Source organism: Pelophylax lessonae, assembly GCF_965119305.1.
Source record: "Pelophylax lessonae genome assembly, chromosome: 8".
In the NCBI taxonomy this organism is placed as follows: Eukaryota; Metazoa; Chordata; class Amphibia; order Anura; family Ranidae; genus Pelophylax; species Pelophylax lessonae.
This window is the reverse complement of record NC_138775.1, coordinates 289,887,695-289,914,856: the sequence shown is the minus strand read 5'-3', so window position 1 is coordinate 289,914,856 and position 27,162 is coordinate 289,887,695. Positions and strand designations below refer to the sequence as shown.

General features: G+C 47.5%; 2 protein-coding genes across 3 annotated transcripts in view; one reads left to right on the top strand and one right to left on the bottom strand.

The window, feature by feature from the left end:
- SZT2 (SZT2 subunit of KICSTOR complex) overlaps positions 1-1,330 on the bottom strand; it is a 355,341-nt gene extending 354,011 nt beyond the window's left edge. For both annotated transcript variants that reach the window (XM_082264795.1, XM_082264796.1), the window contains exon 1: positions 1,219-1,330. In XM_082264795.1, coding sequence (XP_082120921.1) covers positions 1,219-1,242 — 24 coding nt within the window. In that variant the 5' untranslated portion in view covers positions 1,243-1,330. The remainder of the gene's footprint in view (positions 1-1,218) is intronic.
- MED8 (mediator complex subunit 8) lies at positions 1,320-26,751 on the top strand. Its single transcript, XM_082264827.1, has 7 exons — positions 1,320-1,431; positions 8,417-8,535; positions 19,532-19,676; positions 22,403-22,543; positions 22,701-22,782; positions 26,053-26,298; positions 26,395-26,751. Exons 1-7 carry the CDS (start codon positions 1,426-1,428, stop codon positions 26,457-26,459), a joined length of 804 nt encoding a protein of 267 aa, XP_082120953.1. The 5' UTR covers positions 1,320-1,425; the 3' UTR covers positions 26,460-26,751.
- Positions 26,752-27,162: the final 411 nt, after the last annotated feature.

Sequence of the window (27,162 nt, the reverse complement as noted above, 5' to 3'; positions counted from 1 at the left end):
GGTATTGGGGTAGTGGGGCTTTGGTTGGGAGGTATTGGAGCTCTGGTTGGGGGGTATTGGGGTAGTAGGGCTCTGGTTGGGGGGTATTGGGGTAGTAGGGCTCTGGTTGGGGGGTATTGGGGTAGTAGGGCTCTGGTAGGGGGTATTGGGGTAGTGGGGCTTTGGTTGGGGGGTATTGGGGTAGTGGGGCTCTGGTTGGGGGGTATTGGGGTAGTGGGGCTCTGGTTGGGGGGTATTGGGGTAGTGGGGCTCTGGTTGGGGGGTATTGGGGTAGTGGGGCTCTGGTAGGGGGTATTGGGGTAGTGGGGCTTTGGTTGGGAGGTATTGGAGCTCTGGTTGGGGGGTATTGAGGTAGTGGGGCTCTGGTTGGGGGGTATTGAGGTAGTGGAGCTCTGGTTGGGGGGTATTGAGGTAGTGGGGCTCTGGTTGGGGGGTATTGAGGTAGTAGAGCTCTGGTTGGGGGGTATTGGGGTAGTGGGGCTCTGGTTGGGGGGTATTGGGGTAGTGGGGCTCTGGTTGGGGGGTATTGGGGTAGTAGGGCTCTGGTTGGGGGGTATTGGGGTAGTGGGGCTCTGGTAGGGGGTATTGGGGTAGTGGGGCTCTGGTAGGGGGTATTGGGGTAGTGGGGCTTTGGTTGGGAGGTATTGGAGCTCTGGTTGGGGGGTATTGGGGTAGTAGGGCTCTGGTTGGGGGGTATTGGGGTAGTAGGGCTCTGGTTGGGGGGTATTGGGGTAGTAGGGCTCTGGTAGGGGGTATTGGGGTAGTGGGGCTTTGGTTGGGGGGTATTGGGGTAGTGGGGCTCTGGTTGGGGGGTATTGGGGTAGTGGGGCTCTGGTTGGGGGGTATTGGGGTAGTGGGGCTCTGGTTGGGGGGTATTGGGGTAGTGGGGCTCTGGTTGGGGGGTATTGGGGTAGTAGGGCTCTGGTTGGGGGTGCAGAGATTAGGTTTGGGGTGACAGAGCCCCTGTTGTAGGGGGTGATGGGTCAGTTTGGGGTGTATTAGGGTCACACAGCCCCAGTTTGGGGTCACACAGCCCCAGGTTGGGGTGTATTGGGGTCACACAGCCCCAGTTTGGGGTGTATTAGGGTGACACAGCCCCAGTTTGGGGTGTATTAGGGTCACACAGCCCCAGTTTGGGGTGTATTGGGGTCACACAGCCCCAGTTTGGGGTGTATTGGGGTCACACACACTTCTCCCCTCTCGGGGTCTCTCTTGTACCTCACTGTCGCCTTTCTCCGCCATCCCCGGCTCTCCCCGCCCCCTCTGTCCGGGGCTCTCCGCTCTGGAGGCGTGGTCTCCGCTCTTCCTCACGGGGACTCCGTGGCCCCTCCCCTCCTGATTGCGCCCGTTCTGATGACGTAGGAAGTGCGCGCCGGAAGTAGCCGGTCTCCATGGTGAAGAGCGGAGAGCTGTGGCGGATACAGGATGCAGGTGGGAGAGATGATCGTTCTTTATACTTTGTGTTGGGTGTGAGGCTCCATAGCGGACCTGTCACTGCTACAAGTGGGGCTGTTCCCTATAGCAACCTCCTTGGAGACTGAGGGGTAGGGAGGGATGTGGCACCTCATACCTCACTGACAATGGAGGACTAAGCCCCCCCCCCCCCCCCGGCCAGGAAAGGGTTTACCACTTGAAGACCAGGCTTCTGATGGCACTTTTTGTTTCCAAGTTTAACCACTTCAATACCGGACTCTGTCACCCCCTTCCTGCCCAGTCCAGTTTTCAGCGCTGTCACACTTTGAATGACAATTACTCCGTCATGCAACACTCAACCCATATGACATTTCTTTCCCACAAATAGAGATTTCTTTTGGTATTATTACCACCGGGGTTTTATTTATTGCTAAATAAATGATAAAAGACTAAAAATTTTGAAATTCCTTTGTTTCTTTTACAAAATGTTGTAAATAAGAAGCCATTTTTCTCTTTAACTGATGAGGCGGCACAGATAGGGGGCACTAGTGAGGGGACACTGATAGATGGCACTGATAGGGGGCACTAGTGAGGTGACACTGATAGATGGCACTGATCGCTGGCACTAGTGAGGGGACACTGATAGGGGGCACTAGTGAGGGGACACTGATAGGGGGCACTAGTGAGGGGGCACTGATAGGGGGCACTAGTGAGGGGCCACTGATAGGGGGCACTAGTGAGGTGACACTGATAGGGGGCACTAGTGAGGGGGCACTGATAGGGGGCACTGATAGGGGGCACTAGTGAGGGGGCACTGATAGGGGGCACTAGTGAGGTGACACTGATAGGGGGCACTAGTGAGGGGACACTGATAGGGGGCACTAGTGAGGGGGCACTGATAGGGGGCACTAGTGAGGGGCCACTGATAGGGGGCACTAGTGAGGCGGCACTGATAGGGGGCACTAGTGAGGGGCCACTGATAGGGGGCACTAGTGAGGGAACACTGATAGGGGGCACTAGTGAGGGAACACTGATAGGGGGCACTAGTGAGGGGGCACCGATATAAGTGGCCCTAGTGAGGGGGCACTAGATAGGCTGCACTGATAGAGGGCACTAATAAGCAGCACTGAAGAGGAGGCATTAATAGGCCATGAGGCTTCGACAAAAGTCAGCCCGGCTGCCATACACACGGGGCAAAATGTTGGCCAGTTTCTATTGAACCGGCTGACATTCGGCCTGTGTGTTCTTGGCTTTAATCTCCTGGAGGTCAAGTGGATAAAATACAAAAGTTCCATTTATCACACATGTGTCGAGCACAAAGTCCTCGGGCTGAATGTGGCCCTCCAGGCCATTTTATGTGGCCCTCCCGCCTCTTCTGCCGCAGCCCCCTCAGCTCTGCCCCCACCTTGTCTCGAAAGGGAGGACAGAACTTCTCCACTTCTCCATGCTCCTCTCTGCCCCTCGTCTCAGCAGTCGGCAGCAGTGGTGGCGGGGCTCTTGACATCTGTTGGTGGCGGGGCTCTTGACGTCTGATGGTGGCGGGGCTCTTGACGTCTGATGGTGGCGGGGCTCTTGTCATCTGATGGTGGCGGGGCTCTTGTCGTCTGATGGTGGCGGGGCTCTTGACGTCTGATGGTGGCGGGGCTCTTGTCGTCTGATGGTGGCGGGGCTCTTGACATCTGATGGTGGCGGGGCTCTTGACGTCTGATGGTGGCGGGGCTCTTGACGTCTGATGGTGGCGGGGCTCTTGTCATCTGATGGTGGCGGGGCTCTTGTCGTCTGATGGTGGCGGGGCTCTTGTCGTCTGATGGTGGCAGGGCTCTTGACGTCTGATGGTGACGGGGCTCTTGACGTCTTATGGTGGCGGAGCTCTTGACATCTGATGGGGCTCTTGACATCCGATGGTGGCGACTCTTGACATTTAATGGGGCTCTTGACATCTGATGGTGGCGGGGCTCTTGACATCTAATGGTGGCCGGGCTCTTGACGCCTGATGGTGGCGGGGCTCTTGACGTCTGATGGTGGCGGAGCTCTTGACATCTGATGGGGGGGACTCTTGACATCTAATGGTGGCCGGGCTCTTGACATCTGATGGTGGCGGGGCTCTTGACGTCTGATGGTGCCGGAGCTCTTGACATCTGATGGGGGGGACTCTTGACATCTGATGGTGGCGGGGCTCTTGACGTCTGATGGTGGCGGGGCTCTTGACGTCTGATGGTGGCGGGGCTCTTGACGTCTGATGGTGGCGGGGCTCTTGACGTCTGATGGTGGCGGGGCTCTTGACGTCTGATGGTGGCGGGGCTCTTGACGTCTGATGGTGGCGGGGCTCTTGACGTCTGATGGTGGCGGGGCTCTTGACGTCTGATGGTGGCGGGGCTCTTGACGTCTGATGGTGGCGGAGCTCTTGACATCTGATGGGGGGGACTCTTGACATCTGATGGTGGCGGGGCTCTTGACGTCTGATGGTGGCGGGGCTCTTGACGTCTGATGGGGGGGACTCTTGACATCTGATGGTGGCGGGGCTCTTGACATCTAATGGTGGCCGGGCTCTTGACGCCTGATGGTGGCGGGGCTCTTGACGCCTGATGGTGGCGGGGCTCTTGACGTCTGATGGTGGCGGAGCTCTTGACATCTGATGGGGGGGACTCTTGACATCTGATGGTGGCGGGGCTCTTGACGTCTGATGGTGGCGGGGCTCTTGACGTCTGATGGTGGCGGGGCTCTTGACGTCTGATGGTGGCGGGGCTCTTGACGTCTGATGGTGGCGGGGCTCTTGACGTCTGATGGTGGCGGGGCTCTTGACGTCTGATGGTGGCGGGGCTCTTGACGTCTGATGGTGGCGGAGCTCTTGACATCTGATGGGGGGGACTCTTGACATCTGATGGTGGCGGGGCTCTTGACGTCTGATGGTGGCGGGGCTCTTGACGTCTGATGGGGGGGACTCTTGACATCTGATGGTGGCGGGGCTCTTGACGTCTGATGGTGGCGGGGCTCTTGACGTCTGATGGGGGGGACTCTTGACATCTGATTGTGGCGGGGCTCTTGACGTCTGATGGGGGGGACTCTTGACGTCTGATGGTGGCGGGGCTCTTGACGTCTGATGGTGGCGGGGCTCTTGACGTCTGATGGTGGCGGAGCTCTTGACGTCTGATGGGGGGGACTCTTGACATCTGATGGTGGCGGGGCTCTTGACGTCTGATGGGGGGACTCTTGACATCTGATGGTGGCGGGGCTCTTGACGTCTGATGGGGGGGACTCTTGACGTCTGATGGTGGCGGGGCTCTTGACATCTGATGGTGGCGGGGCTCTTGACATCTGATGGTGGCGGGGCTCTTGACGTCTGATGGTGGCGGGGCTCTTGACGTCTGATGGTGGCGGGGCTCTTGACGTCTGATGGTGGCGGGGCTCTTGACGTCTGATGGTGGCGGAGCTCTTGACATCTGATGGGGGGGACTCTTGACATCTGATGGTGGCGGGGCTCTTGACGTCTGATGGTGGCGGGGCTCTTGACGTCTGATGGGGGGGACTCTTGACATCTGATGGTGGCGGGGCTCTTGACGTCTGATGGTGGCGGGGCTCTTGACGTCTGATGGGGGGGACTCTTGACATCTGATTGTGGCGGGGCTCTTGACGTCTGATGGGGGGGACTCTTGACGTCTGATGGTGGCGGGGCTCTTGACGTCTGATGGTGGCGGGGCTCTTGACGTCTGATGGTGGCGGAGCTCTTGACGTCTGATGGGGGGGACTCTTGACATCTGATGGTGGCGGGGCTCTTGACGTCTGATGGGGGGACTCTTGACATCTGATGGTGGCGGGGCTCTTGACGTCTGATGGGGGGGACTCTTGACGTCTGATGGTGGCGGGGCTCTTGACATCTGATGGTGGCGGGGCTCTTGACATCTGATGGTGGCGGGGCTCTTGACGTCTGATGGTGGCGGGGCTCTTGACGTCTGATGGTGGCGGGGCACTTGACATCTGATGGTGGCGGGGCACTTGACATCTGATGGTGGCGGGGCTCTTGACGTCTGATGGTGGCGGGGCTCTTGACATCTGATGTAGGGGGCGGGGTGACATCTGCTTATAATTATGAAAATAATAACATTTGATGCCATTCGAAAAGGAGAGTCGCACACCACTGGGATCCTCCAAAATCTTTATTAGAGGTTGCTCAGACATAAAGCCATGGCAGATACAACCGGCCCTTTGAGGGAAAGCATAATGCTGATGCGACCCACGGTGAAATTGAGTCTGACACCCCTGATTTATCAGAAAGTTGTAACTTACTGAATAACGTGTGGTTTGAATACGGAGTCAGAAGTGTTAATGTGATGTGAAGTGAGAGCGGTGCAGACACTCCTCTGGGGTGTAGCGGGTCAGGGTGACACGTATTGCTGCTCATTGTATTTCATTGTAGTCACTTTACAGATTATTTCTTCTCTGGTTTTCCAAGCATAGCTTCCTGCTTTAACCACTTCTGGACCAGAAGGATTTTCCCCCTTAATGACCAGGCCATTTTTTGCGATTCGGCACTGCGTTACTTTACTGGACAATTGCGCAGTCGTGCGACGCTGTGCCCAAATACAATTGATGTCCTTTTTTTCCCCACAAATAGAGCTTTCTTTTGGTGGTATTTGATCACCTTTTTTTTTTTTTTTTCGTGCTATAAGCAATTCTGGAAAAAAAAAAAAGCAATATTTTTACTTTCTATATAACATTCCCAAAACAATAAAAATTAACAATCTAAATTTGTCATCCTTTTAGGCCAATTTGTATTCTGCTACATATTTTTAGTAAAATATATATAAATTGTGTGTCTCATGTCATCAAAAATTACCTCACTACTAAAAAAAAATAAAAAAAATAATTCAGCACTATCTACATAGTTACATAGTTACATAGTTACATAGTTACATAGTTTGTGAGGTTGAAAAAAGACATCAGTCCATCCAGTTCAACCTATGATGTGTGTGTGTGTTTGCTTTTAACCGTACATTGTATACCCCTGTATGTTGTACATTGTATACCCCTGTATGTTGTACATTCTATACCCCTGTATGTTGCACATTGTATACCCCTGTATGTTGTACATTGTATACCCCTGTATGTTGTACATTGTATACCCCCTGTATGTTGTACATTGTATACCCCCTGTATGTTGTACATTGTATACCCCTGTATGTTGTACATTGTATACCCCTGTATGTTGTACATTGTATACCCCTGTATGTTGTACATTGTATACCCCCTGTATGTTGTACATTGTATACCCCTGTGTGTTGTACATTGTATACCCCTGTATGTTGTACATTGTATACCCCTGTATGTTGTACATTGTATACCCCTGTATGTTGTACATTGTATACCCCCTGTATGTTGTACATTGTATACCCCTGTATGTTGTACATTGTATACCCCCTGTATGTTGTACATTGTATACCCCTGTGTGTTGTACATTGTATACCCCTGTATGTTGTACATTGTATACCCCTGTATGTTGTACATTGTATACCCCTGTATGTTGTACATTGTATACCCCTGTATGTTGTACATTGTATACCCCTGTATGTTGTACATTGTATACCCCTGTATGTTGTGGTCTTTAAGGTGCCCATCTAATAGTTTTTTGAAACTATCGATGCTCCCTGCTGATACCACTGCTTGTGGAAGAGAATTCCACATCCTTACCGCTCTTACAGTGAAGAACCCCTTACGTACTTTAAGGTTAAACCGCCTTTCCTCTAGTTTTAGTGAGTGGCCACGTGTCTTATTGTATTCCCTTACTCTGAGCTGCCTAAGCATAGTTTCCCTCCCCAAACAGGAAATTAAAAAAAAATCCTCCTTCCCAGTACAAATCCCCCCCCCCCCCCCAATAATAAATAAATACCCCTCCTAGCACAAATCCCCCCATACCTTAATTTTCCCTCCTAGCGTAAGTCCTCTCCTGCCCAAATCCCACCACCAGCACAAATTATCTCCTCCCTGACCCCCAAATTCCCCCTCCCTCCCTGATCCCCCCCCCCCCACTCACCACTCTTGCCCTCCAATCCCCTCCTCCAGCACAAACCCCCCCCCCCCATCTCAAATTCCCTCACCTGGTACAAATCCTCCCCTGCCTGTCCTCCCCTGCCTAACTCCCCCCTCCTAGCGCAATTCACCCCCCCCCCCCCAGAAAAAAAAATTCCAATCCTAGCACCAATTAACCCCCCTCCAAAAAAAATGTTATCCCTGCTAGCATAAGTGCTCCCCCACCCAAATTTCCTCTCCCACATCAAATTCCCTGACCTCACCCATCAATGTTCCTTCCAGCACAAATCCTCTCACCCCCAAAATCCCCCCCTATGGCACAAATCCCCCTCCACATTTTTCCTCCCAGCACCAATGCCCCCTCCATCCATATTTTCTATCCTAACATAAGTAAATAACCTAAATAACCCTAATTCTCCCTCCCAGCATAAATCTCCCCCCCCCCCTTCCAGTACAAATCCTCTTCCTGCCCCCTCCCCCATGAGTTACCTGGACTGACATGCAATATCCCTAATTCCCCCTCCCAGCAGAAATCCCCCCCTCCAGTACAAACCTTCTTCCTGCCCCCTCCCCCATGAGAGTTACCTGGACTGACATGCAATATCCCTAATTCCCCCTCCCAGCAGAAATCCCCCCCTCCAGTACAAATCCTCTTCCTGTCCCCTCCCCCATGAGAGTTACCTGGACTGACATGCAATAACCCTAATTCCCCCTCCCAGCAGAAATCCCCCCCCCCCCTTTCAGTACAAACCTTCTTCCTGCCCCCTCCCCCATGAGGGTTACCTGGATTGACATACAATAACCCTAATTCCCCCTCCCAGCAGAAATCCCCCCCCCTTCAGTACAAATCCTCTTCCTGCCCCCTCCCCCATGACAGTTACCTGGACTGACATGCTATATCCCTAAAGAGTGAGGAATGGTGGTGGGCGGTCTCCTGTTTTCTCATTCATTTTCTGAGTGTCTGTTTTTGTTTCCACAGCGAGAGGAGAAGCAGCTGGAGAGCAGCCTGGAGACCCTCATTGGTCAGGTTTCCGATATAAAGAATGCCTTGGTGGGCTTCATTCACAGGCTGGAGAACGAGTATGAGCGCCTGACCTGGTGAGCAGCAATACACAATTCCCTTCTTCCTCAGAGCATTGCATTCAAATCATCAAAACTTGTTATTTTGTGATTCTGCACTCATTCATTTCGCCATTTGACTGCTTATCCGGGGCTTGAAAGGCAATCACCCCGCCCCCCCCCCCCCCCCCGGCCAACTGAAGGGGTGCACACAGAACGCTGAGAACACTGCTGCTAATTGTGTAGCTTAGTGTGGTCAGCCTGCACCAGGAAGTGCTGTTAATGGCAGGATCTTCAGGTACGAAAGTTTGCCACAGAGAAAAATAAAAACTATTTGTTTAAAGTGGAACTTTATTCAGAAAAGAAAGTCCTGGGTCACTTCAGGCCATTTTGCAGGTATAGATATGTAGAACATTAAAAATAAGTGCCTGCACTGTGTAAAATCCAGTGATACCCTGTACCCTACTCTGCACATGCTCAGTTGCTCTCCATTTTTAGGAACTGCTGACTATGTAGAGGCCGATGTGCTGACAGCCTTAAAGTGGAATTAAACCCTTCCTATTCTTTACAGCCAAGGAAGTTGCTTCGCTGATGGGACCACTCTTATAAGAAAGAGGACCGCCGGCCGTTTAAAAGAAATACCGGGGTATTTAACCTCTTAAGCCCCGGAAGATTTTACCCCCTTCCTGACCAGGGGCTATTTTGCGATTCGGCACTGCGTGACTTTAACTGACAATTGCGCGGTCGTGCGACGCTGTACCTAAACGAATTTGACGTCCTTTTTTTTTCCCACAAACAGAGCTTTCTTTTGGTGGTATTTGATCACCTGTGCGATTTTTACTTTTTGCGCTATAAACAAAAAAAGAGCAACAATTTTGCAAAAATAACAATATTTTTCACATTTTTTTATATGAAATTCCCCAAAAAAAAATGTAAAAATCAAAATTTTTTAACATTTTCGGCCAATTTATTTTATGCTACATATGTTTGGTAAAAAAAAATCGCAAAAAGCGTATTTTGATTGGTTTGCGCAAAAGTTATCGTGTAACAAAGGGTAAGATTTTTGTCATTTTTGTTGTTTTTTTTTTTTAACGCGTAATGGCGGCGATCTGCGAATTTTTTTTTTTTTTTTTTTTTTTGCGGTACTGCGACATTGCGGCGGACAGATCGGACCCTTGACTGACATTTTTGACACTTTTGGGGGGACCAGTGACATTACTACAGTAATCAGTGCTATAAATATGCACTGTTACTGTAAAAATGACACTGGTAGTGAAGGGGTTAACTTGTTTTGAGAGGGAGGGGCTATGTGTGTCCTTAGGGGCGTGATTCTAACTGTGATTGGCTGTGGCTAGAGGTGTAGGAACAGTGATCAACGGTCCTACATAGTAGAACCGTATGATCACTATTCTTACACCGGGGAGAATGACAGGCGGCTTGTTTACATTAGCCGCCTGCCTTTCTCCCGCTGTACCGGACGATCGGGAGTGCCCGGTGGACATCGGGTCCACCGGGCACACGCGCGGGGGGGGGTCTGTGACCGCGCGGGAGCGCGCCTCCGGTGGCGCAAGCTCGCTCCCTAGACCCTCACAGGCTAGCGACGTAGCCCTACGTTGCTTTGCCTGTGAGGAGCTGACTGCCGCAGTAAATAGTCGTGCGGCGGTCGGCAAGTGTTTAACGTCAAATTACCGGCGTAAATCTGCGGCTGGCGGTCCGGAACTAGTTAAAGGGAAACTCCAGTCAAAAAATGTTCCTATTAATAGTATGTTAAAGCAGAGTTCCGGCCTCGGGAGTCAATTTTAGCTAAAAATACCCCCGGGACAGTCAGGGCTAGTACATTCCACAATGGATAGCCTCTGAACTGTCCGGGGTCGCACTTACCTTTTAGAAGAAATACTTACCTTGAAAAGTTCTTCTCCAGCGCTGCCATCTCAGGTGTGGGCAGCTGAAGCCAGCGCGTCCTCTTCGGTGTCCTCTTCTGTGACGTCGGAGTCCCACAATGCACTGCACCGGCCCCACTCATCACTTCCGGTGCAGGCGCGGCATGCCCAGAAGCTGTTTAGCGGGGAATGCCGCGCCTGCACCGGAAGTGATGAGCGGGGCCGGTGCAGGCGCATTGACTCCTGGGAGCGATGACGTTAAGCTACCGCAAACTGGAAGTGACGGCGCGGGCCATGGCCGCAGAGGGAGGAAGTGGAAGGAAGGGGAGTATATTTTCTTCTATAATAAGTGACCAAAAAAAAAAAAATCGTCAGTATCCGTTTTTTTTAGGTTGCACTGAGCAAGCGGGTGGCCCAAAATCAAATTTTTTTCGATTTTGAGGCCGGAACTCCGCTTTAAATATCTTTGATATTATTCATTTTCTGGCTAGCTGCTTGTGTAGCTTAGAAAGTCTTATCTAAACTAGACAAATAGCTTCTTCCTGTTCTTCACCGACAACGCTTGCTTGTTGTCGGTTTTTCTTAGACAGACCTGCCCAGCCCTGCCCCCATCCCTCCTATCCTTCACAGAACATGATCTCCTGAGAGAGAGTGAGAGCGCGAGGCAATATATTTAAGAACTAAGGTACAAAGGAACATTTTTGAAAGTTTAGAAGGATACAGATCGATTTCTATTTATCGTTACATGTGAAAAATGAGTTTTAGGCTCCCTTTTTACTAGTGCTACTTGTCATGTGACTTTGGACACAAAGTCACATGACAAGTCACAGCCTATTGATTTCAATGGCACCCATTCCCATCCATGCCACTTTGAAAAGGTGCCTGCACTACTTTGATGCAACTTTGATCCAGGGAGTGTAAAGTTGGATCAAAGCTGCATTTAAAGCCCCACTCTAAATCACACAACTTAAGAGTCGCACTAGTGGAAACATAGCCGCTAGGCTAGAGTGCGATTTTGATGCGACTGAGTGCAGCTTTGCTCCAAGTTGACACTCTTTGAATCAAAGTTGCATCAAAAGTTGTATTGAAGTAATGCAGGTACCTTTTCAAAGTTGCTGATTTTCAAAGTCACGTAGATGGGAACGAGTGCCATTGAAATCAATGGGCTGTGATTTGTCATGCGACTTTGTGTGTCCAAAGTCGCATGACCAGTCGCACTAGTGGAAACATAGACTTAAGCTGGATACACACTATACAATTTTCTTTAGATTTTTTTCCTTCAGACTTACCAAAACCATATAATAGGAGGTCAGACCTAAACACTTTCAATTTGTATGCAATCTGGCAGGCCCTTGCACTACATAGTTGAAGGTAAATCTAAAGGAAATCTACCAACAAAAGTTGTATAGTGTGTATCCAGCTTTAGTGTGGTTGCCTGTACTATGTTGATTGTAGACTGTGAGCTGAGACCCAAGAGCACATCCTTACTGATGAGAGAACACTGGGCGGGAACCTATGATCAGCTCCTCCTATTCTGTATACACCCACTGGCTACACAGGAACAGTGCCCCTCCCTGGAAGTGATGTCACTAGCTTTCAGTAGCCACACCCATTTGCTGCTTCTGGACTCTGCAGGAAGAGGAATTGAAGTCATGTGACAGCACTGAATACTGCAAAATCAAGGGAGAAGAACCGGTGTTCCGTGAGAATTACCTACCCGTGAGAAAAACCTACCCTCGTCACTTCCGGTTCACGGCAGTCTGTGTAACGCGAGCAGTTACATTAAAACAGCTGTGCTGCACTATGAGTCATCTCCGCTCCTGTCCCGGTCACTTCCCTGCTCTCGGATACTAAATATAAAAGCGGCGGCGGCTGTATGAAAATCTAAATCACGGAGCCGCCAGCCGCTTTTATATTTACTAGCCAAGATCAGGGAAGAGACCGGGACAGGAGCGGAGATGACTCATAGTGCAGCACAGCTGTTTTATGTCACCGCCGCGTCGGTAGGTTTTTTTAACGGACACCGAGATCGTTTCAGACTAGTGCGCATGCGCACTAGTCTGATCCTCAGCTCTTCCATTAGGTATCCGGGGCTCTGAGCATGCGCAGTGCTGCGCTGCTCAGCTGTTCCTGGCCGGAAGTGACGAGGGGTAGGTTTTTCTCACGGGGTAGGTAATTCTCACGTTACACCGGCAGGAAGAGGAATTGAAGTCATGTGACAGCACTGAATACTGCAGAATAAAGGGAGAAAAACTGGGATTTTTTCATAAGGCTGAACTCCGCTCACATTAATAATTGCAGAGGAAAATTGAAGGTTTTAGGCTGGACTCCACTTTAAATTTGCATGTACCCATAAAATGGTGACAAAACCCTGTCCTAGGAAGAATGCTCAAACCCCCCCCCCCCCCTCTTGCAGGCGGAGTAGGAAGAGGAAGCTGTTGTGATGTCACCAAGCCTGCTAGAAGTCTGCAGGACAATGGATTGTATAGGGTTAAATGCCCAGCGTTACACTTTAACTCTCCGGCATCTACTAAACTCTGAATTGTTTTGGGTTGGCTGACCCTTTAATAAAAACTTCTTATGGTAATGAAGGTGGCGGTGCTTCCGGTTCTGGGCTCTGATCACAGATGTGCTTTCATTACCCCCCCAGGTATCTGACTTCCAGTAACATGCACTCCCAATTAACCTTTATGAATAATACATCATTGTACAGGGGGGGAGGGGAGGGGGGTGTAGAGGCTTCATCCATGTTAATTATACAGATGACACCTTGCTTTTTTTTCTTTCACATATCTCAGTAGCTCTCCTCTCTTATTATGGTCATAACATATAATATTGACCCTCCCTTTTAGATTGTAAGCTCTAACGAGCCGGGCCCTCTGATTCCTTTTGTACCAAATTGTACTGTAACGTCTGCCTTCATTTTGTTAAGCGCTGCGCAAACTGTTGGCGCTATATAAATCCTGAATAATCATTCTAATAATAACATCTGGATTGATCAGTGTTTCCCGGTTACCTTTTGTTTTACCTTCATCATTGTCAGCCTAATAAAAGGAACACTCCAAATCTTAGAATTAAGGCCCCTTTCCCACTTATGCGACCTAAAAGTCGCGCATTTTCTTTTTTTTTTGCCGCGAGTTTACCATTTTTTTGCCATGATTTTGACTGGACTTGAAGCAATGCCTATGTCTATGGACCTCAAAACGCATTAAAATCAGCCCAAAGTAGTGCAGGGACTACATTGAAGTCGTTGCAACTTGTGGCACTTTTCCACTGCAAGTACCGTCTCGGCTCTACTCGGCCCTGCTTGGCCCGGTTTGCTTTTCCACTGCTGGTACTGCATGGTACGGTGTTGGAACGGTTCGGTATAGGTTTGCTTTTCCACTAAAGTAGTACTAAAGTTAAGAGGGTGGGGTAACAACGGGGTGGGTGGGATTCTCTGACCAATCAGTGGCTAGTAGTGACTGCATGCAAAGGATTGTGGGATATGGTACCGGGTATGGTACCTGTTGGAACCACAATCGAGGTGGTACTGTTTTTGAGAGCCGTACTGTTCGGTTCCAGTGGAAAAGCGCAGTCGTTCCGTACCGAACCGTTCCTACATCGTACCATGCGGTACCAGCAGTGGAAAAGCACAAAAGGGAGCCGAACCGTTCGGTTCCATGCAGTGGAAAAGCGACTTGAAGTCGTACAGATATGAACGGTACTCATTGTAAATCATGGAGTATGACTTGTCATGGGACTTTGCAGTCCCAAATCGCAGCACAAGTCGCACTAGTGTGAAAGGGTCCTATTGAGCATATCCTTATTAGCTAAATCACAAAACCTTTGTCAGAATAGAATATGAGCTTTTTCAGACTTTTAGCCTTTGTGTAGAATCTGTTCTTATCAGTTTTCGGGAACAGAACAATGGCGTCCTATTGTACAGGAAGGGGTGGGGGTGTTGCTGGTTAGTAGTTCCCAATGTAATAAAGTGGGTACGGTGAGAGGAATCCTTTCCACCCGGGCTGACTCTGGCCTTTTGCACCAGTTGAATGAAGGTAAGAAAGATCTGCTGCTCCAGGTGAGATGAGTAAATCTGATGGAACCTCCAAACGAGTGCTAGCCCCGGCTCGCCTCTGTGAACAATGTCAAGATAAGAAGAAATGGCCGCATCACTGGAGATCCAAATGCCTTTATTGTGATTTCCAAAGTGGCACCACAAACCACCAACCAGTCCAGGTAGACGCGTTTCACACAGTACAACTGTGCTTAATCATAAATCGTAATGATGAAGCACAGTTGTACTGTGTGAAACGCGTCCTGGTTGGTCTTTTGTCGTACCACTTTGGAAATAACAAAGGCATTTGGAACTCCAGTGACGTGCGGCCATTTCTTCTTATCTTCTCTGTTGCACCAGTTGCTTGTCTCCAGTTGTAGGCAAGTACTTAAAGAGGTTGTAAACCCATAGGAAATTTTTTTTTTTTTTTTTCGACCTGAAAGATAAACACATAATGAGCTAGTATGCATCGCATACTAGCTCATTATGAAATACTTACCTTAGAACGAAGCCCCCGCCGTGCCGTCCGCTCACCTGTATGATGGGCGACATGTCCAGTCGCCCGTCTTCCAGGATCGCGGCATCCGGCCATCTGATTGGCCGGAGCCGCGGTGACATCACTCACGCGCGTGTCAATTAAAAGTTAACGACACCCCCAGTTTGATCGCATATCGCAGTGCGATCTGACAGTTCGCACAGGATCGGATCGCACAAGTGTGAACCACTGTGCGATCCGATTGTGAGGCGGCTAAAAAAATGCCTCATGTGTGTCTTTGCTGCGAATGCAGTGCGAATTCAGCCATACAAACTGTATGGCTGAAATTCGCACCGCACATGAGATCGCATGTAATTTAGGAGCAGTGCGCTTCGAATTACATGCGATCAGTGCATCCGCGGTAGTGTGAACCGGCTCTTAAGATTAGGGCACCAGTGTGGGGGTGGGGGGGGATATGGCAGAAGAGAGGAACTGATTGAAATGTCTCTGACACTTGTTAATTAAAGAAAGATGGAGGATGTGGTTTTTGTGATCATAGCAGAGGAGAAGTGGCGATACCCAAAGTTCAGCCACCGTCCCCAGCTGGTACATACATATAGTCTCGGGTGGGCGGGGCCTCGGCACGTTGTCATAGAGATGATTCATTTTTTTTATGTTGGGGTTGTAGCACCAGAAATTGCAGCTTACAATCCCACCACAAATTTCTGTGTCACACCCGAAAAACTAAGTCACTGACCACCATCTAACCTCAGCGGTATCACTGAACTCAACCCATAAACCTGGAGGCTGAAATCTTTCACATGTCAGGTTCTTGCCTATTGTCCTGACTATTATACTTTAATGTTTGGAATCTCTGACCCTGGTATGAACAAGTATGCAATTTTTGCTGGGTAGTTTTTGGCATGAGGTTCCAACCACCAAGAACAAGTTCAATTTACTAAAGTTTCCCCTAGCACTTAAATCTGACCTCTGGCCTTCTCTTCAGTCTTGCACAGTTGTAGCGGCTCCTCTCCTGGGCTGAAATGGCTTCCTCTGATTTCACCGCACACTGTGAGCTTCTCACCATGTGCGTTAGAAGCTGCAGCAAGTCAGATAGAGCCCCACCTCATTTCCTGGCTGGAGGACATCCAGCATCAGCTACCGTAGGTCTTTCCTCCCCAGTCTTAAGCCCCGTACACACGTACCGATCGTCGGCCGAACGATCGGCCATCTTTTGTCCAGGGCTGTCGTGTCTGTTGAAAACTGCAAAAGACTGCACACGAATTTTGTCGGCCAACAACAGCCGACTGCAGAAGTGATGTCATGTGATGGTTAACTTTCCCTGTGTTTTTTCTTTTCTGAGCATGCCCAGTCTTGCAAATCTGTTGTCTGTCGGCCGAATTCTGTACTGACTGGCGAACAATCGGCCGTTCTGGTGTTGGCCAACAAAAATTTTAATGCTTGCACGACAGATTCTGTTCGGCCAAAAGTGCGCTGTCGGCTGTCGGAAGCATCATACTAACAAGCCGAAAATCGGCCGATCGTTCGGCGGCCGAACATTTTCGGCCGACAATCGGTACGTGTGTACGGGGCTTTACTGTCCGTTGCCCCGCCACTTTTATTCATTGGGTTTCAGTTCTCTCAATCATGGAGGCTCAGCATCACATGTGGGCATTCCTTCCCAGCCTGACTGTTCCTGGCCCACCTTTCATTCATTGTATTAAAATGATTTCATCAATGATTAGGATATGTGACAACTCTCAATTTCTGACAGGATCAACTGGTATTTTGTATTTTATTTTATTATTATTTATTTTTTTATTTTTTTTTTGCACTTATTGAGCAGATATAACAAAACACTTTTCAATTATATATTTTACAGACCAAAGTGAGCAAATAAAGAACGTATTTGTTATAATTGGAGGTGTTTAGCATTAAATCCTATCTTAACCCTTACCAAGGCCCCTTTCACACGGGCGATCCGATCCAATCTGCTTACCAGTTTTTCAGGCGGACCTGATCGGATTCTCCATGCATCCCTATGGGGCAGCGGGTGTCAGCGAAGACATGTCCGCTGACACCCGCTGCCATCCGATCCGATCCTGTCTGTGAAATCTGGACGGATGGAAACCCCATTTTCCATCTGTTTGGAGGATCGGATCGGATGAGAATGGACAGAGCGGACTGTTTTCATCCGATCTACCCATAGAGGACAGTGGGGATCTGACAGCTCCATCTCTGCACACAGAGCGGAGGCGGAGCTGTCATCTGCCCGCTCAGCGTGGATCGGCGGATCCATCCCCCGCTGAGCAGAACGGACTCCGTCGGGCGGTGCGCCCGTGTGAAAGGGGCTATTAATTTCAAGGACTATCTTCTAATAAGATTATGTGAGCATTTAGTGTATTTGCTGCATGTTATTTACAGTTGTGCTTAAAAGTTTGAATCCCCTGGCAGAAATCATGAAATTTTGGCTTTGACATTTTAAATATGACTGATCATTATTTAACCACTTGCCCTATGATAGATTTATCTCCCCCCCCCCCCCCCTCCTTTTCATGACCAGGCCATTTTTTGCAATACGGCACAGCGTTACTTTAACTGACAATTGAGCAATCCGGTGACGCTGTACCCAAATGAAATTTTATATTTATATTTTTTTTTATATTATTACATTTTTTTATATATTTTTTTTTTTTTCCCCACAAATAGAGCTTTCTTTTGGTGGCATTTGATCACTCTTGCGTTATTTTTTGCACTATAAACAAAAAAAAAAAACAATATTTTTTCTTTCTGCTATAAAACATATCCTATAAAAAAAAATTAGCATATTAATTGGTTTGCACAAAAGTAAAGCGTCTACAAACTGGGGGATATTTTTATGTATTTTTTATTTATTTTTACTAGTAATGGCGGGGATCAGCGACTTATAATGGGACTGGGATATTGCCGCAGTCGGACACTAACTGACGCTTTTGACATTTTATGAGAACCAGCAACACTAATACAGTGATCAGTGCTAAAAATATGCACTGTCACTGTACTAATGACACTAGCTGGGAAGGGGTTAACATTAGGGGCGATGGGTTAACTGTGTGCCTAGCCTGTGTTTTAGTGTAATGTGGGAGGTGCTTTTACTAGGGGAAGGCATGACTGTCCTTAATAGGACAGTAAGGGGAGAACTCCTCTTACAAGCTTTAACCAGACATTGATAGAAGTCACTAAACTAACTACTGATTAGAAAAGGTATTTATCCGTTTATATTTACTAAAACTATTGCATTTCCATGTTCTGTGTACTGTGGGAGAGCAGATATAGTGACTGCAGGCTCCCGGGGAGAGCAGATATAGTGAATGCAGGCTCCCGGGGAGAGCAGATATAGTGAATGCAGGCTCCTGGGGAGAGCAGATGTAGTGAATGCAGGCTCCTGGGGAGAGCAGATATAGTGACTGCAGGCTCCTGGGGAGAGCAGATATAATGACTGCAGGCTCCTGGGGAGAGCAGATATAGTGACTACAGGCTCCTGGGGAGAGCAGATATAGTGAATGCAGGCTCCTGAGGAGAGCAGATATAGTGACTGCAGGCTCCTGAGGAGAGCAGATATAGTGACTGCAGGCTCCTGGGTTTAGTAACACTTTAAAGGTTCATTTCCTACATCTGTGGCTTTTTAAATTGCAACAAGCATCTGTATAAATAGTCAATGAGTTTCTTAGCTCTCCTGTGGATGCACTGAGCAGATACTGAGCCATGGGGGAAACGGAAAAGAACCGTCAAAAAAATCTGTATAACAAGGTAATGGAATATTATAAAGATGGAAAAGAATATAGGAAGATATTCAAAGCCTTGAATATGCCAGTCAGTAGTGTTCAATGACTTATTAAGAAATGAAAAAAAATAGGCTTCTCCTTGAAGTGAGGTAGACAATGAAAGTTTGCAGCCACAACTGCCAGAAGAATTGTTTGGGATATAAAGAAATACCCTAGGCGGCTCGAGTGGAAGTTTTCCTCTCCCCTCCCTCCCTGCAATCTTCTGGGACACGTTGCAGATCCCAGACGATTGCCCGGCCACTAAGGGAGTGCAGCTCGTGCATGTTCAGTGCCCACCCGGCTGTGACAGCTGTAAGCTGTCACAGCTAGGTGCCCCATACTTGTGATGCTGGCGCCGCGGGGAGAAGAGGGAGAGGACTGAGGCTCCCGCCGGCTGGATCGTGGGACAGGTGAGTGTGTTTTTATTAAAAGTCAGCAGACTTTTACACTTTTTGTAGCTGCTGACTTTTAATAAACACAAAAACGGCTGGAACTCCGCTTTAAAGCCAAGCTTCACAGATGCATATAATTACCCTTTGCTCCCAAGCATACATAAAGCTGTTAATGGCCAACTTGGCCTGGTGAAATGCTTTCCAGATCCTGGTGCAAGACCTATACTGGTTATTATAGATAGGTGGTGCTCATCACACCCAACGCCTCCTTTGAATGCCCATGTGTTCCAGCCTTATAGATACTTTTTCAAAGGCTTTTTTGGAATTTCCACCATCTTAATGTCCTACCACTTCTCCATACACTCTTTTCAGGGCTTCATAAGCAGCTTCAGGATTCCTCTTGCAGGCCCTCCACAATCTCGTTTTCTCCTATTATCTCTTCGTAGGCCGTCTGTTTTGGACAATTTTGCGCTACTCTCCGGGCAACTGAACACGCTCAATAAAGTGCTTAAAAATGAAAAGATGCCACTGCTGAAAAACCAGGTCATCATCCCGCTTCTGCTGACACCAGACCGCGATGAGGAGATCATGGTGAGTACGGATCCCTCTGTGTTCTCACAAGTCGGATCTGCATCTGTCGACAGAGTAAGGCCTCTCCCACTCAGATATACTACAGGTGCATCTCATAAAATTAGAATATCATCAAAAAGTTAATTTATTTCAGTAATTCAATTAAAAAAGTAAAACTCATATATTATATATAGATGTGTTACACACAGAGTGCTATATTTCAAGCATTTCGTTCTTTTAATTTTGATGATTATGGCTTACAGCTAAAGAAAACCCAAAATTCAGTGTCTCAGAAAACTAGAATATTATATAAGACCAATAAAACATTTTTTTTTTTGTAATACTGAAATATTGGCTTACTGAAAATTATGACCATGTTACAGTAAAGTAGGCACTTAATACTTGGTCGGGGCTCCTTTTGCATGAGGCGATCAGCCTGTGGCACTGCTGAGGTGTTATGGAAGCCCAGGTTGCTTTAATAGCTTCCTCTTTGTTGGGTCCGGTGTCTCTCATCTTCCTCTTGACAATACCCTACAGATTCTCTGTGCGACTTCCTCCCCTTGTATTGGACAGGGGTCACCACGGATGCCAGCCTGTTCGGCTGGGGAGGCGTCCTTGGCAAAATTTTTGTTCAGGGGGTCTGGACAATACCAATCAATGTCTTGGTACTCCGAGCGATCAGACTGTGCCTGGAACATTGAACGGATCGTCTTTAGGGATGTCCAGTGTGCATTCAATCGGACAATATCACTAGGGGGCACAAGAAGTGTCCAAGGCATTGGACCAAGGAGTGGTCCCTTCGTCCGGAGGTGTTTCATCAGTTGTGTCTCCAGTGGGGCATCCCTGAAGTGGATTTGTTGGCGTCCTGGCTTAACAGAAAGGTGCAGAGGTTTGTGGCTCAGTCACAGGATCCTCTGGCGGACGCCACAGATGCCCCCTGGGGTCAGTATCTTCTGATTTACGCCTTCCCTCCACTCAGGCTTCCACCAAGACTTCTACGCAGGATCGAGGCAGAAGGGATTCCGATCTTCCTAGTGGCCCTGGACTGGCCTCCCTGGACTTGGTGCTGCTGGTCGCCGACGTTCTTTGGAAGCTTCCTCTCAGGGAGGATCTGCTGTTCCAAGGACCAATCTTCCATCCTGCTTTAAAGTCGCTGGCTTTGATGGCCTAGCTGTTGAACGCCAGGTGCTGATGGATAGAGGTTTGTCTGAGTCTGTGATTCCAACGCTGTTAAAAGCTAGGAAAATCTACTTCTAGGAAGATCTACCATCGTATGTGGAAGAGGTACATTGCTTTGTATGAGTCTCTTGAGGTTCATCTTCGCTCTTTTTTCGGTGGCTTGGATCTTGACCTTTCTTCAACGGGGGGGGGGGGGGGTTAGGAGGAACTGGCCTTGAGTACTATCAAGGGTCAGGTGTTGGCTTTAGCGGTCTTCTTTCAACGGCCCTTGGCCACATACTCCTTGGTACTTTTCTTCAGGTAGTTAGGCACTTGACCCCTCCAGTGTGGTTTCTGATGCCACCTTGGGTCCTCAATTTGGTGCTCTGTCCTCCAGAAGCTTCTTTTTGAGAATCTTCAGGAGATTCCCCTTCTTATGCTGTCCCAGAAGGTGGCCTTTTTGGTGGCTTTCACCTCTGCGCGCAGGGTGTCGGAATTGGCGGCGTTACCCTGTCGTTCATCTTACTTGGTGGTTCACAATTATAAGGTGGTTCTTCGCCCTGGTTCGTCGTTCATTTCTCAAGTTGTCTCTGATTTTCATTTTAATGAAGACATTTTGTTGCCTTCCCTGTGTCCCAGGCCACGACATCCAAAGGAAATTGCTTTGCATGCATTAGATGTGGTCCAGGCGATTAAGGAGTGCCTGGTAGCTACGGAGTCTTTTAGGAAATCAGACTTACTATTTGTGCTTATGGATGGGCCTCGGAAAGGCTTTTCTGCTTCCTCTGCGACCATTTTCAGATAGATCAGACAGACGGTGATTCAGGCCTATTCCATCAAGTGTCAGGTTCCTCCTTTCCTTGTCAAGGCGCAACTCCACTCAGGTGCTCAGTGCCTCCTGGGCCTTCCGTTATCAGGTGTCGGTGACGCAGGTTTGCAAGGTGGCCACCTGGCCAAAATAACGTTTTTTTGGTTTCTTTTTTTGTTGAAGTGCCTTGGTTATTTTGAAAAACACTGTTCTATTAGCATGGCATTGCCATAATAAAAATTCAATCAAATGTTGATCAATAAAGATTACAGTACTTCTGAAAAAATGAAGCGTTCATTAATTATTCTCTAATTTTGATTTCCAGTGTGTATAGAATATGAGTTCCACTTTTTGAATTGAATTACTGAAATAAATTAACTTTTTGATGATGATCTAATTTTATGAGCTGCACCTGTGGTTTCCCTCATGGATGCTTAGGTTTTCCGTTCCATTCATTTGAATTGGGACACAACAGCTGCATAGATACAGCCAATGCTCCTAATAAGATAGCATAGTTCCCAATGCACACTGTCTGCGTTTGGGCTGCACAACTGTCAAATTGGGAGCAGCAGCTGTGTCCCTATTGAAATCTGCACAGGGATGCATGGAGCACCTGTGCATCCCTGTGAGGGCAAACTCCCTATTGAAATGAATGGGTCTTTCTGCACAGGGATGCTTTGAGCACCTGTGCATCCCTGTGAGGGCAAACACAATCATGAGCATAAACTATAGTACACCAGGATGAACGAGGCCTAAATAAACCTAATTTTGATGTGCGCAGCGCCTGACGGAAGGAAGAGTCCCGGTCTTCAGTCATGAAGTGGTACCTGATCACCTGAGAACAAAGCCCGACCCTGAAGTGGAAGAGCTAGAAAAGCAGCTGAGCACAGACGCAGCCCGGATCACCCCTGAAACTGCACAGGTATATAGACTGGGCTGCTCTAGTTGTGCCCAATTTGTCATCCCTGTCTTCCTCCATCCTTTGATGGCCTTTACAGTATGACAGGTGCATGCTGGGATTTGCTTTATTATGGAGGGACCCAAGGAGAGCAGTTCAAATAAATCATCTTCTTTTTCAGAAACAAGTCCAAACCATGAACAAGCTGTGCAACAACCTGCTGGAGAAGATTATAAAGGAGGAAAGGGACTCCGATGTTGCAAGTAGGTATTGCAGGGATGACCAATTTCAATAAAATACATTTTTTTTTTCATAACTAAATTTAGTGCCTGTTTAGATGATATTTTCTGGTCAAAACTATGCCAAAAAATTCAGCCTATGAAAAGCTAGAGCAGTTCTCAACTTTTTTTCAGTTTTGCATCCTTTACAATTGAGCAATATCTTGAGACACCCACAATGTACACAGCTGCCTTGATAAAACGAACTTTACATCAGAGCCCCCCCCCCCCCCCCTTCACGTCTGAGGTTCTTCCCTTTACATTAGAATCTCCCTTTGCGTTAGAGGCTCCCTTTTACGTTAGAGGCTCCCTTCCCCTGTTTTTAACACATACTGTTAGGATAATTTGGTTGGTTGCAGGGTGGTTCGGTTTCAAAAGAACATTTGTACTTCAAAATCCGTGCGTTGCCATTACTGGCTTGTTTTTGAAGATATAAGCTCTGACAACCTGTCACCCTCTTCCTTGCTGAATATGACCCTGCATTGCAAAAGAAGATGATGGATACTCACCTCCCATGCTAGAGTAATCTTCCTGTGAAGTTTGCTGGGAAATCGACACTTCCAGGAGGCAATCTCTTTGCTCCCCTGCATCGCTCAGTGGTTCCTCCTGCTGACCTCCACCATAGTAATTTGCCCTGTAACGACATATGGGTCTGCAGTAGGAACCAATGACTAAGCATAGTATAGCATAGCACCCCACTCCACTTACTATACATACACTACACTTACACATACACTCCACTACACTTACTACTCATGCACTACTCTACACACGCACTCCACTTACTACTCGTACACTCCACTCCACCTATTACACATACACTACACTTACACTACACTACACTCCACTCCACCTATTACACATACACTACACTACACATACACTCCACTCCACTTACTACTCGTACACTCCACTCCACCTATTACACATACACTACACTTACACTACACTCCACTCCACCTATTACACATACACTACACTTACACTACACTCCACTCCACCTATTACACATACACTACACTTACACTACACTACACTCCACTCCACCTATTACACATACACTACACTACACATACACTCCACTCCACTTACTACTCGTACACTCCACTCCACCTATTACACATACACTACACTTACACTACACTCCACTCCACTCCACCTATTACACATACACTACACTACACATACACTCCACTCCACTTACTACTCGTACACTCCACTCCACCTATTACACATACACTACACTTACACTTCACTCCACTCCACCTATTACACATACACTACACTACACATACACTCCACTCCACTTACTACTCGTACACTCCACTCCACCTATTACACATACACTACACTTACACTACACTCCACTCCACTCCACCTATTACACATACACTACACTACACATACACTCCACTCCACTTACTACTCGTACACTCCACTCCACCTATTACACTACACTACACTCCACTCCACTCCACCTATTACACATACACTACACTACACATACACTCCACTCCACTTACTACTTGTACACTCCACTCCACCTATTACACATACACTACACTACACTACACTTACACTACACTCCACTTACTGCGCATACACTTACTACACGTACACTACACTTCACTCCACTTACTACACGTACACCACACATACTACACATACACTACACTTCACTCCACTTACTACACGTACACCACACATACTACACATACACTACACTTACACTACACTTCACTTACTAAACCACACTCCGCTTACTACACATACACTCCACTTACTATACATACACTACACTTACACTAACTTACACATACACTCCACTACACTTACTACTCATGCACTACTCTACACACGCTACACATACACTCCACTTACTACTCGTACACTCCACATACACTACACTTACACTAACTTACACATACACTCCACTACACTTACTACTCATGCACTACTCTACACACGCTACACATAACACTCCACCTATTACACATACACTACACGACACTACACATACGCTACACTTACACTACACTCCACTTACTACGCATACACTTACTACACATACACTACACTTCACTCCACTTACTACACGTACACTTACTACTCATATACTCCACTACACTTACTACTCATGCACTACTGTACACGCTACACATAACACTCCACTCCACTTACTACTCGTACACTCCACTCCACCTATTACACATACACTACACTACACTTACTACTCATACACTACACTTACACTACACTCCACTTACTACGCATACACTACACTTCACTCCACTTACTACACGTACACCACACATACTACACATACACTACACTTACACTACACTTCACTTACTACACCACACTCCACTTACTACACGTACACTACACATACACTACACTTCACTCCACTTACTACACATACACTCCACTTACTACACGTACACTACACATGCACTACACTTACACTACACTTCACTCCACTTACTACACATACACTACGCTCCACTCCACCTACTACACATACACTACACTAACTACATATACAATACACTCCACTCTACTTACTACTTATACACTCCACTCCATTTACTACACATATACTCCACTCTACCTACTACACTATACTTTCTACACATACAATACACTAACTACACATATGCTACACTACATAAACTACACTACACTACACATATGCTACACTACACTTACTACACATACACTCTACCTACTACACGTACACTACACTTTCTACATATACAATACACTAACTACACATACGCTACACTACATGAACTACACATGCACTACACTACACATACACCTCACTTACTATTCATGCACTACAATACACTAACTATACAAACACTACACTACACATATCCTACACTTACTACACATACACTACACTAACTACACATGCACTACACATACACTAACTACACATATGCTACACTACACATACACTACACTATACTTGTCTGTCCTCCATTGCATGGCACAATGCCTTGCCTCCATTTTACCTGGTCTAAATAGCAAGTTTATATGTTTATTGGAAATATAGTTTGGAATATACAGGAAAGTGTTACTTACTTAAATAATTAATTTCTACTTAAAAGCAACAGGAACAGCTTTTCTAAACACTTAAGCCAACCCTCCCATTAAAGCATTTATATTTTGTTGCCTTGAGAAGGTCCAGCTTTTCTGAGTGTTTTATAGAGAGCTCTGTTCCACACCTTCTGCCTTTCTGTTTTCTAGGTTTACGTCAGAATAAGCAGACCTACAACCCTGCAGACACAAATGCCCTTGTGGCCGCCGTGGCATTTGGGAAAGGACTGTCAAACCGTCGTCCTCCAGGCCCTGGTGGCCCCATGGTTGCAGGACAAGCCGGGGCCAGCGGGATGTTACAGGGAGCTGCATCCATGCAGCAAGGGTCCATGTCCATGCAACCTAACCAGCAGCAACACATGGCTGGCGTACCAATGGCACAGGGTGGACAACCAGGTATAGGCCTGCTTTGGTCAATATTTTCAGTGTTTAACCCTAATATTTTGTCTCTTTAACTCCATATACTTTTATTTTCTTTACTTCCCTTTTCAGGTAAGATGCCCAGCAATATTAAAACTAACATTAAGTCGGCCTCAATGCATCCATATCAGCGATGAAAGGACAGATGATACCCACAGAAAGTTCACTGCCGGCTCTGCATGATGGATGTTGTAGCTTCATAAACATCCTTCTCCACTGTCATGCTGGGGACTCTTTCACTTGTACAGGAACGGGGTGCAAGTACACTGCACCGAAATACCTTACTTATATTATCTGAAAAGCTGCGGGAAAGCAGAGTCTCTGATCTTGAGGACAACAAGTGACATCTATAGGAGGACTTTGGGTTCCACACTGAATAGTGTTCCATGATTATCTTTTTGTACTCCTAGGTTGGAAGGTAATAAAGCTTTTTTTCAGGGAGGCTACAGCTTTATTTTAATATTTAACACAGACTTACTCTATGTCTGTCTGTTTTTGTATGTGCATATAGATTGCAGTAAGGACACCACGCCAATGGTGATAGAGTCCAGGGGTATTTTTCATTGAATGTATCCCAATGACCCTCCCATCCTCAATGATCCTCCCATTGAATGATCATTCGAATAGGGTAGCCAATGTATTTCGGTGATTCTCACACACACTTCATCAGGGCCTAAAGTAGAACTTTAGTCAGAAAATGAGAGAGTAGGTTCAGTCTGGGCAAAAAAAAAAAATTCAGCAGCTAAAAATACTGTAGCTGCTGCCTTTAATAAAAGGACACTTACCTGTCCAGGGATCCAGCACAGTCCTCATGCCAGCTAGTTCTTTGGGAATCCCGGC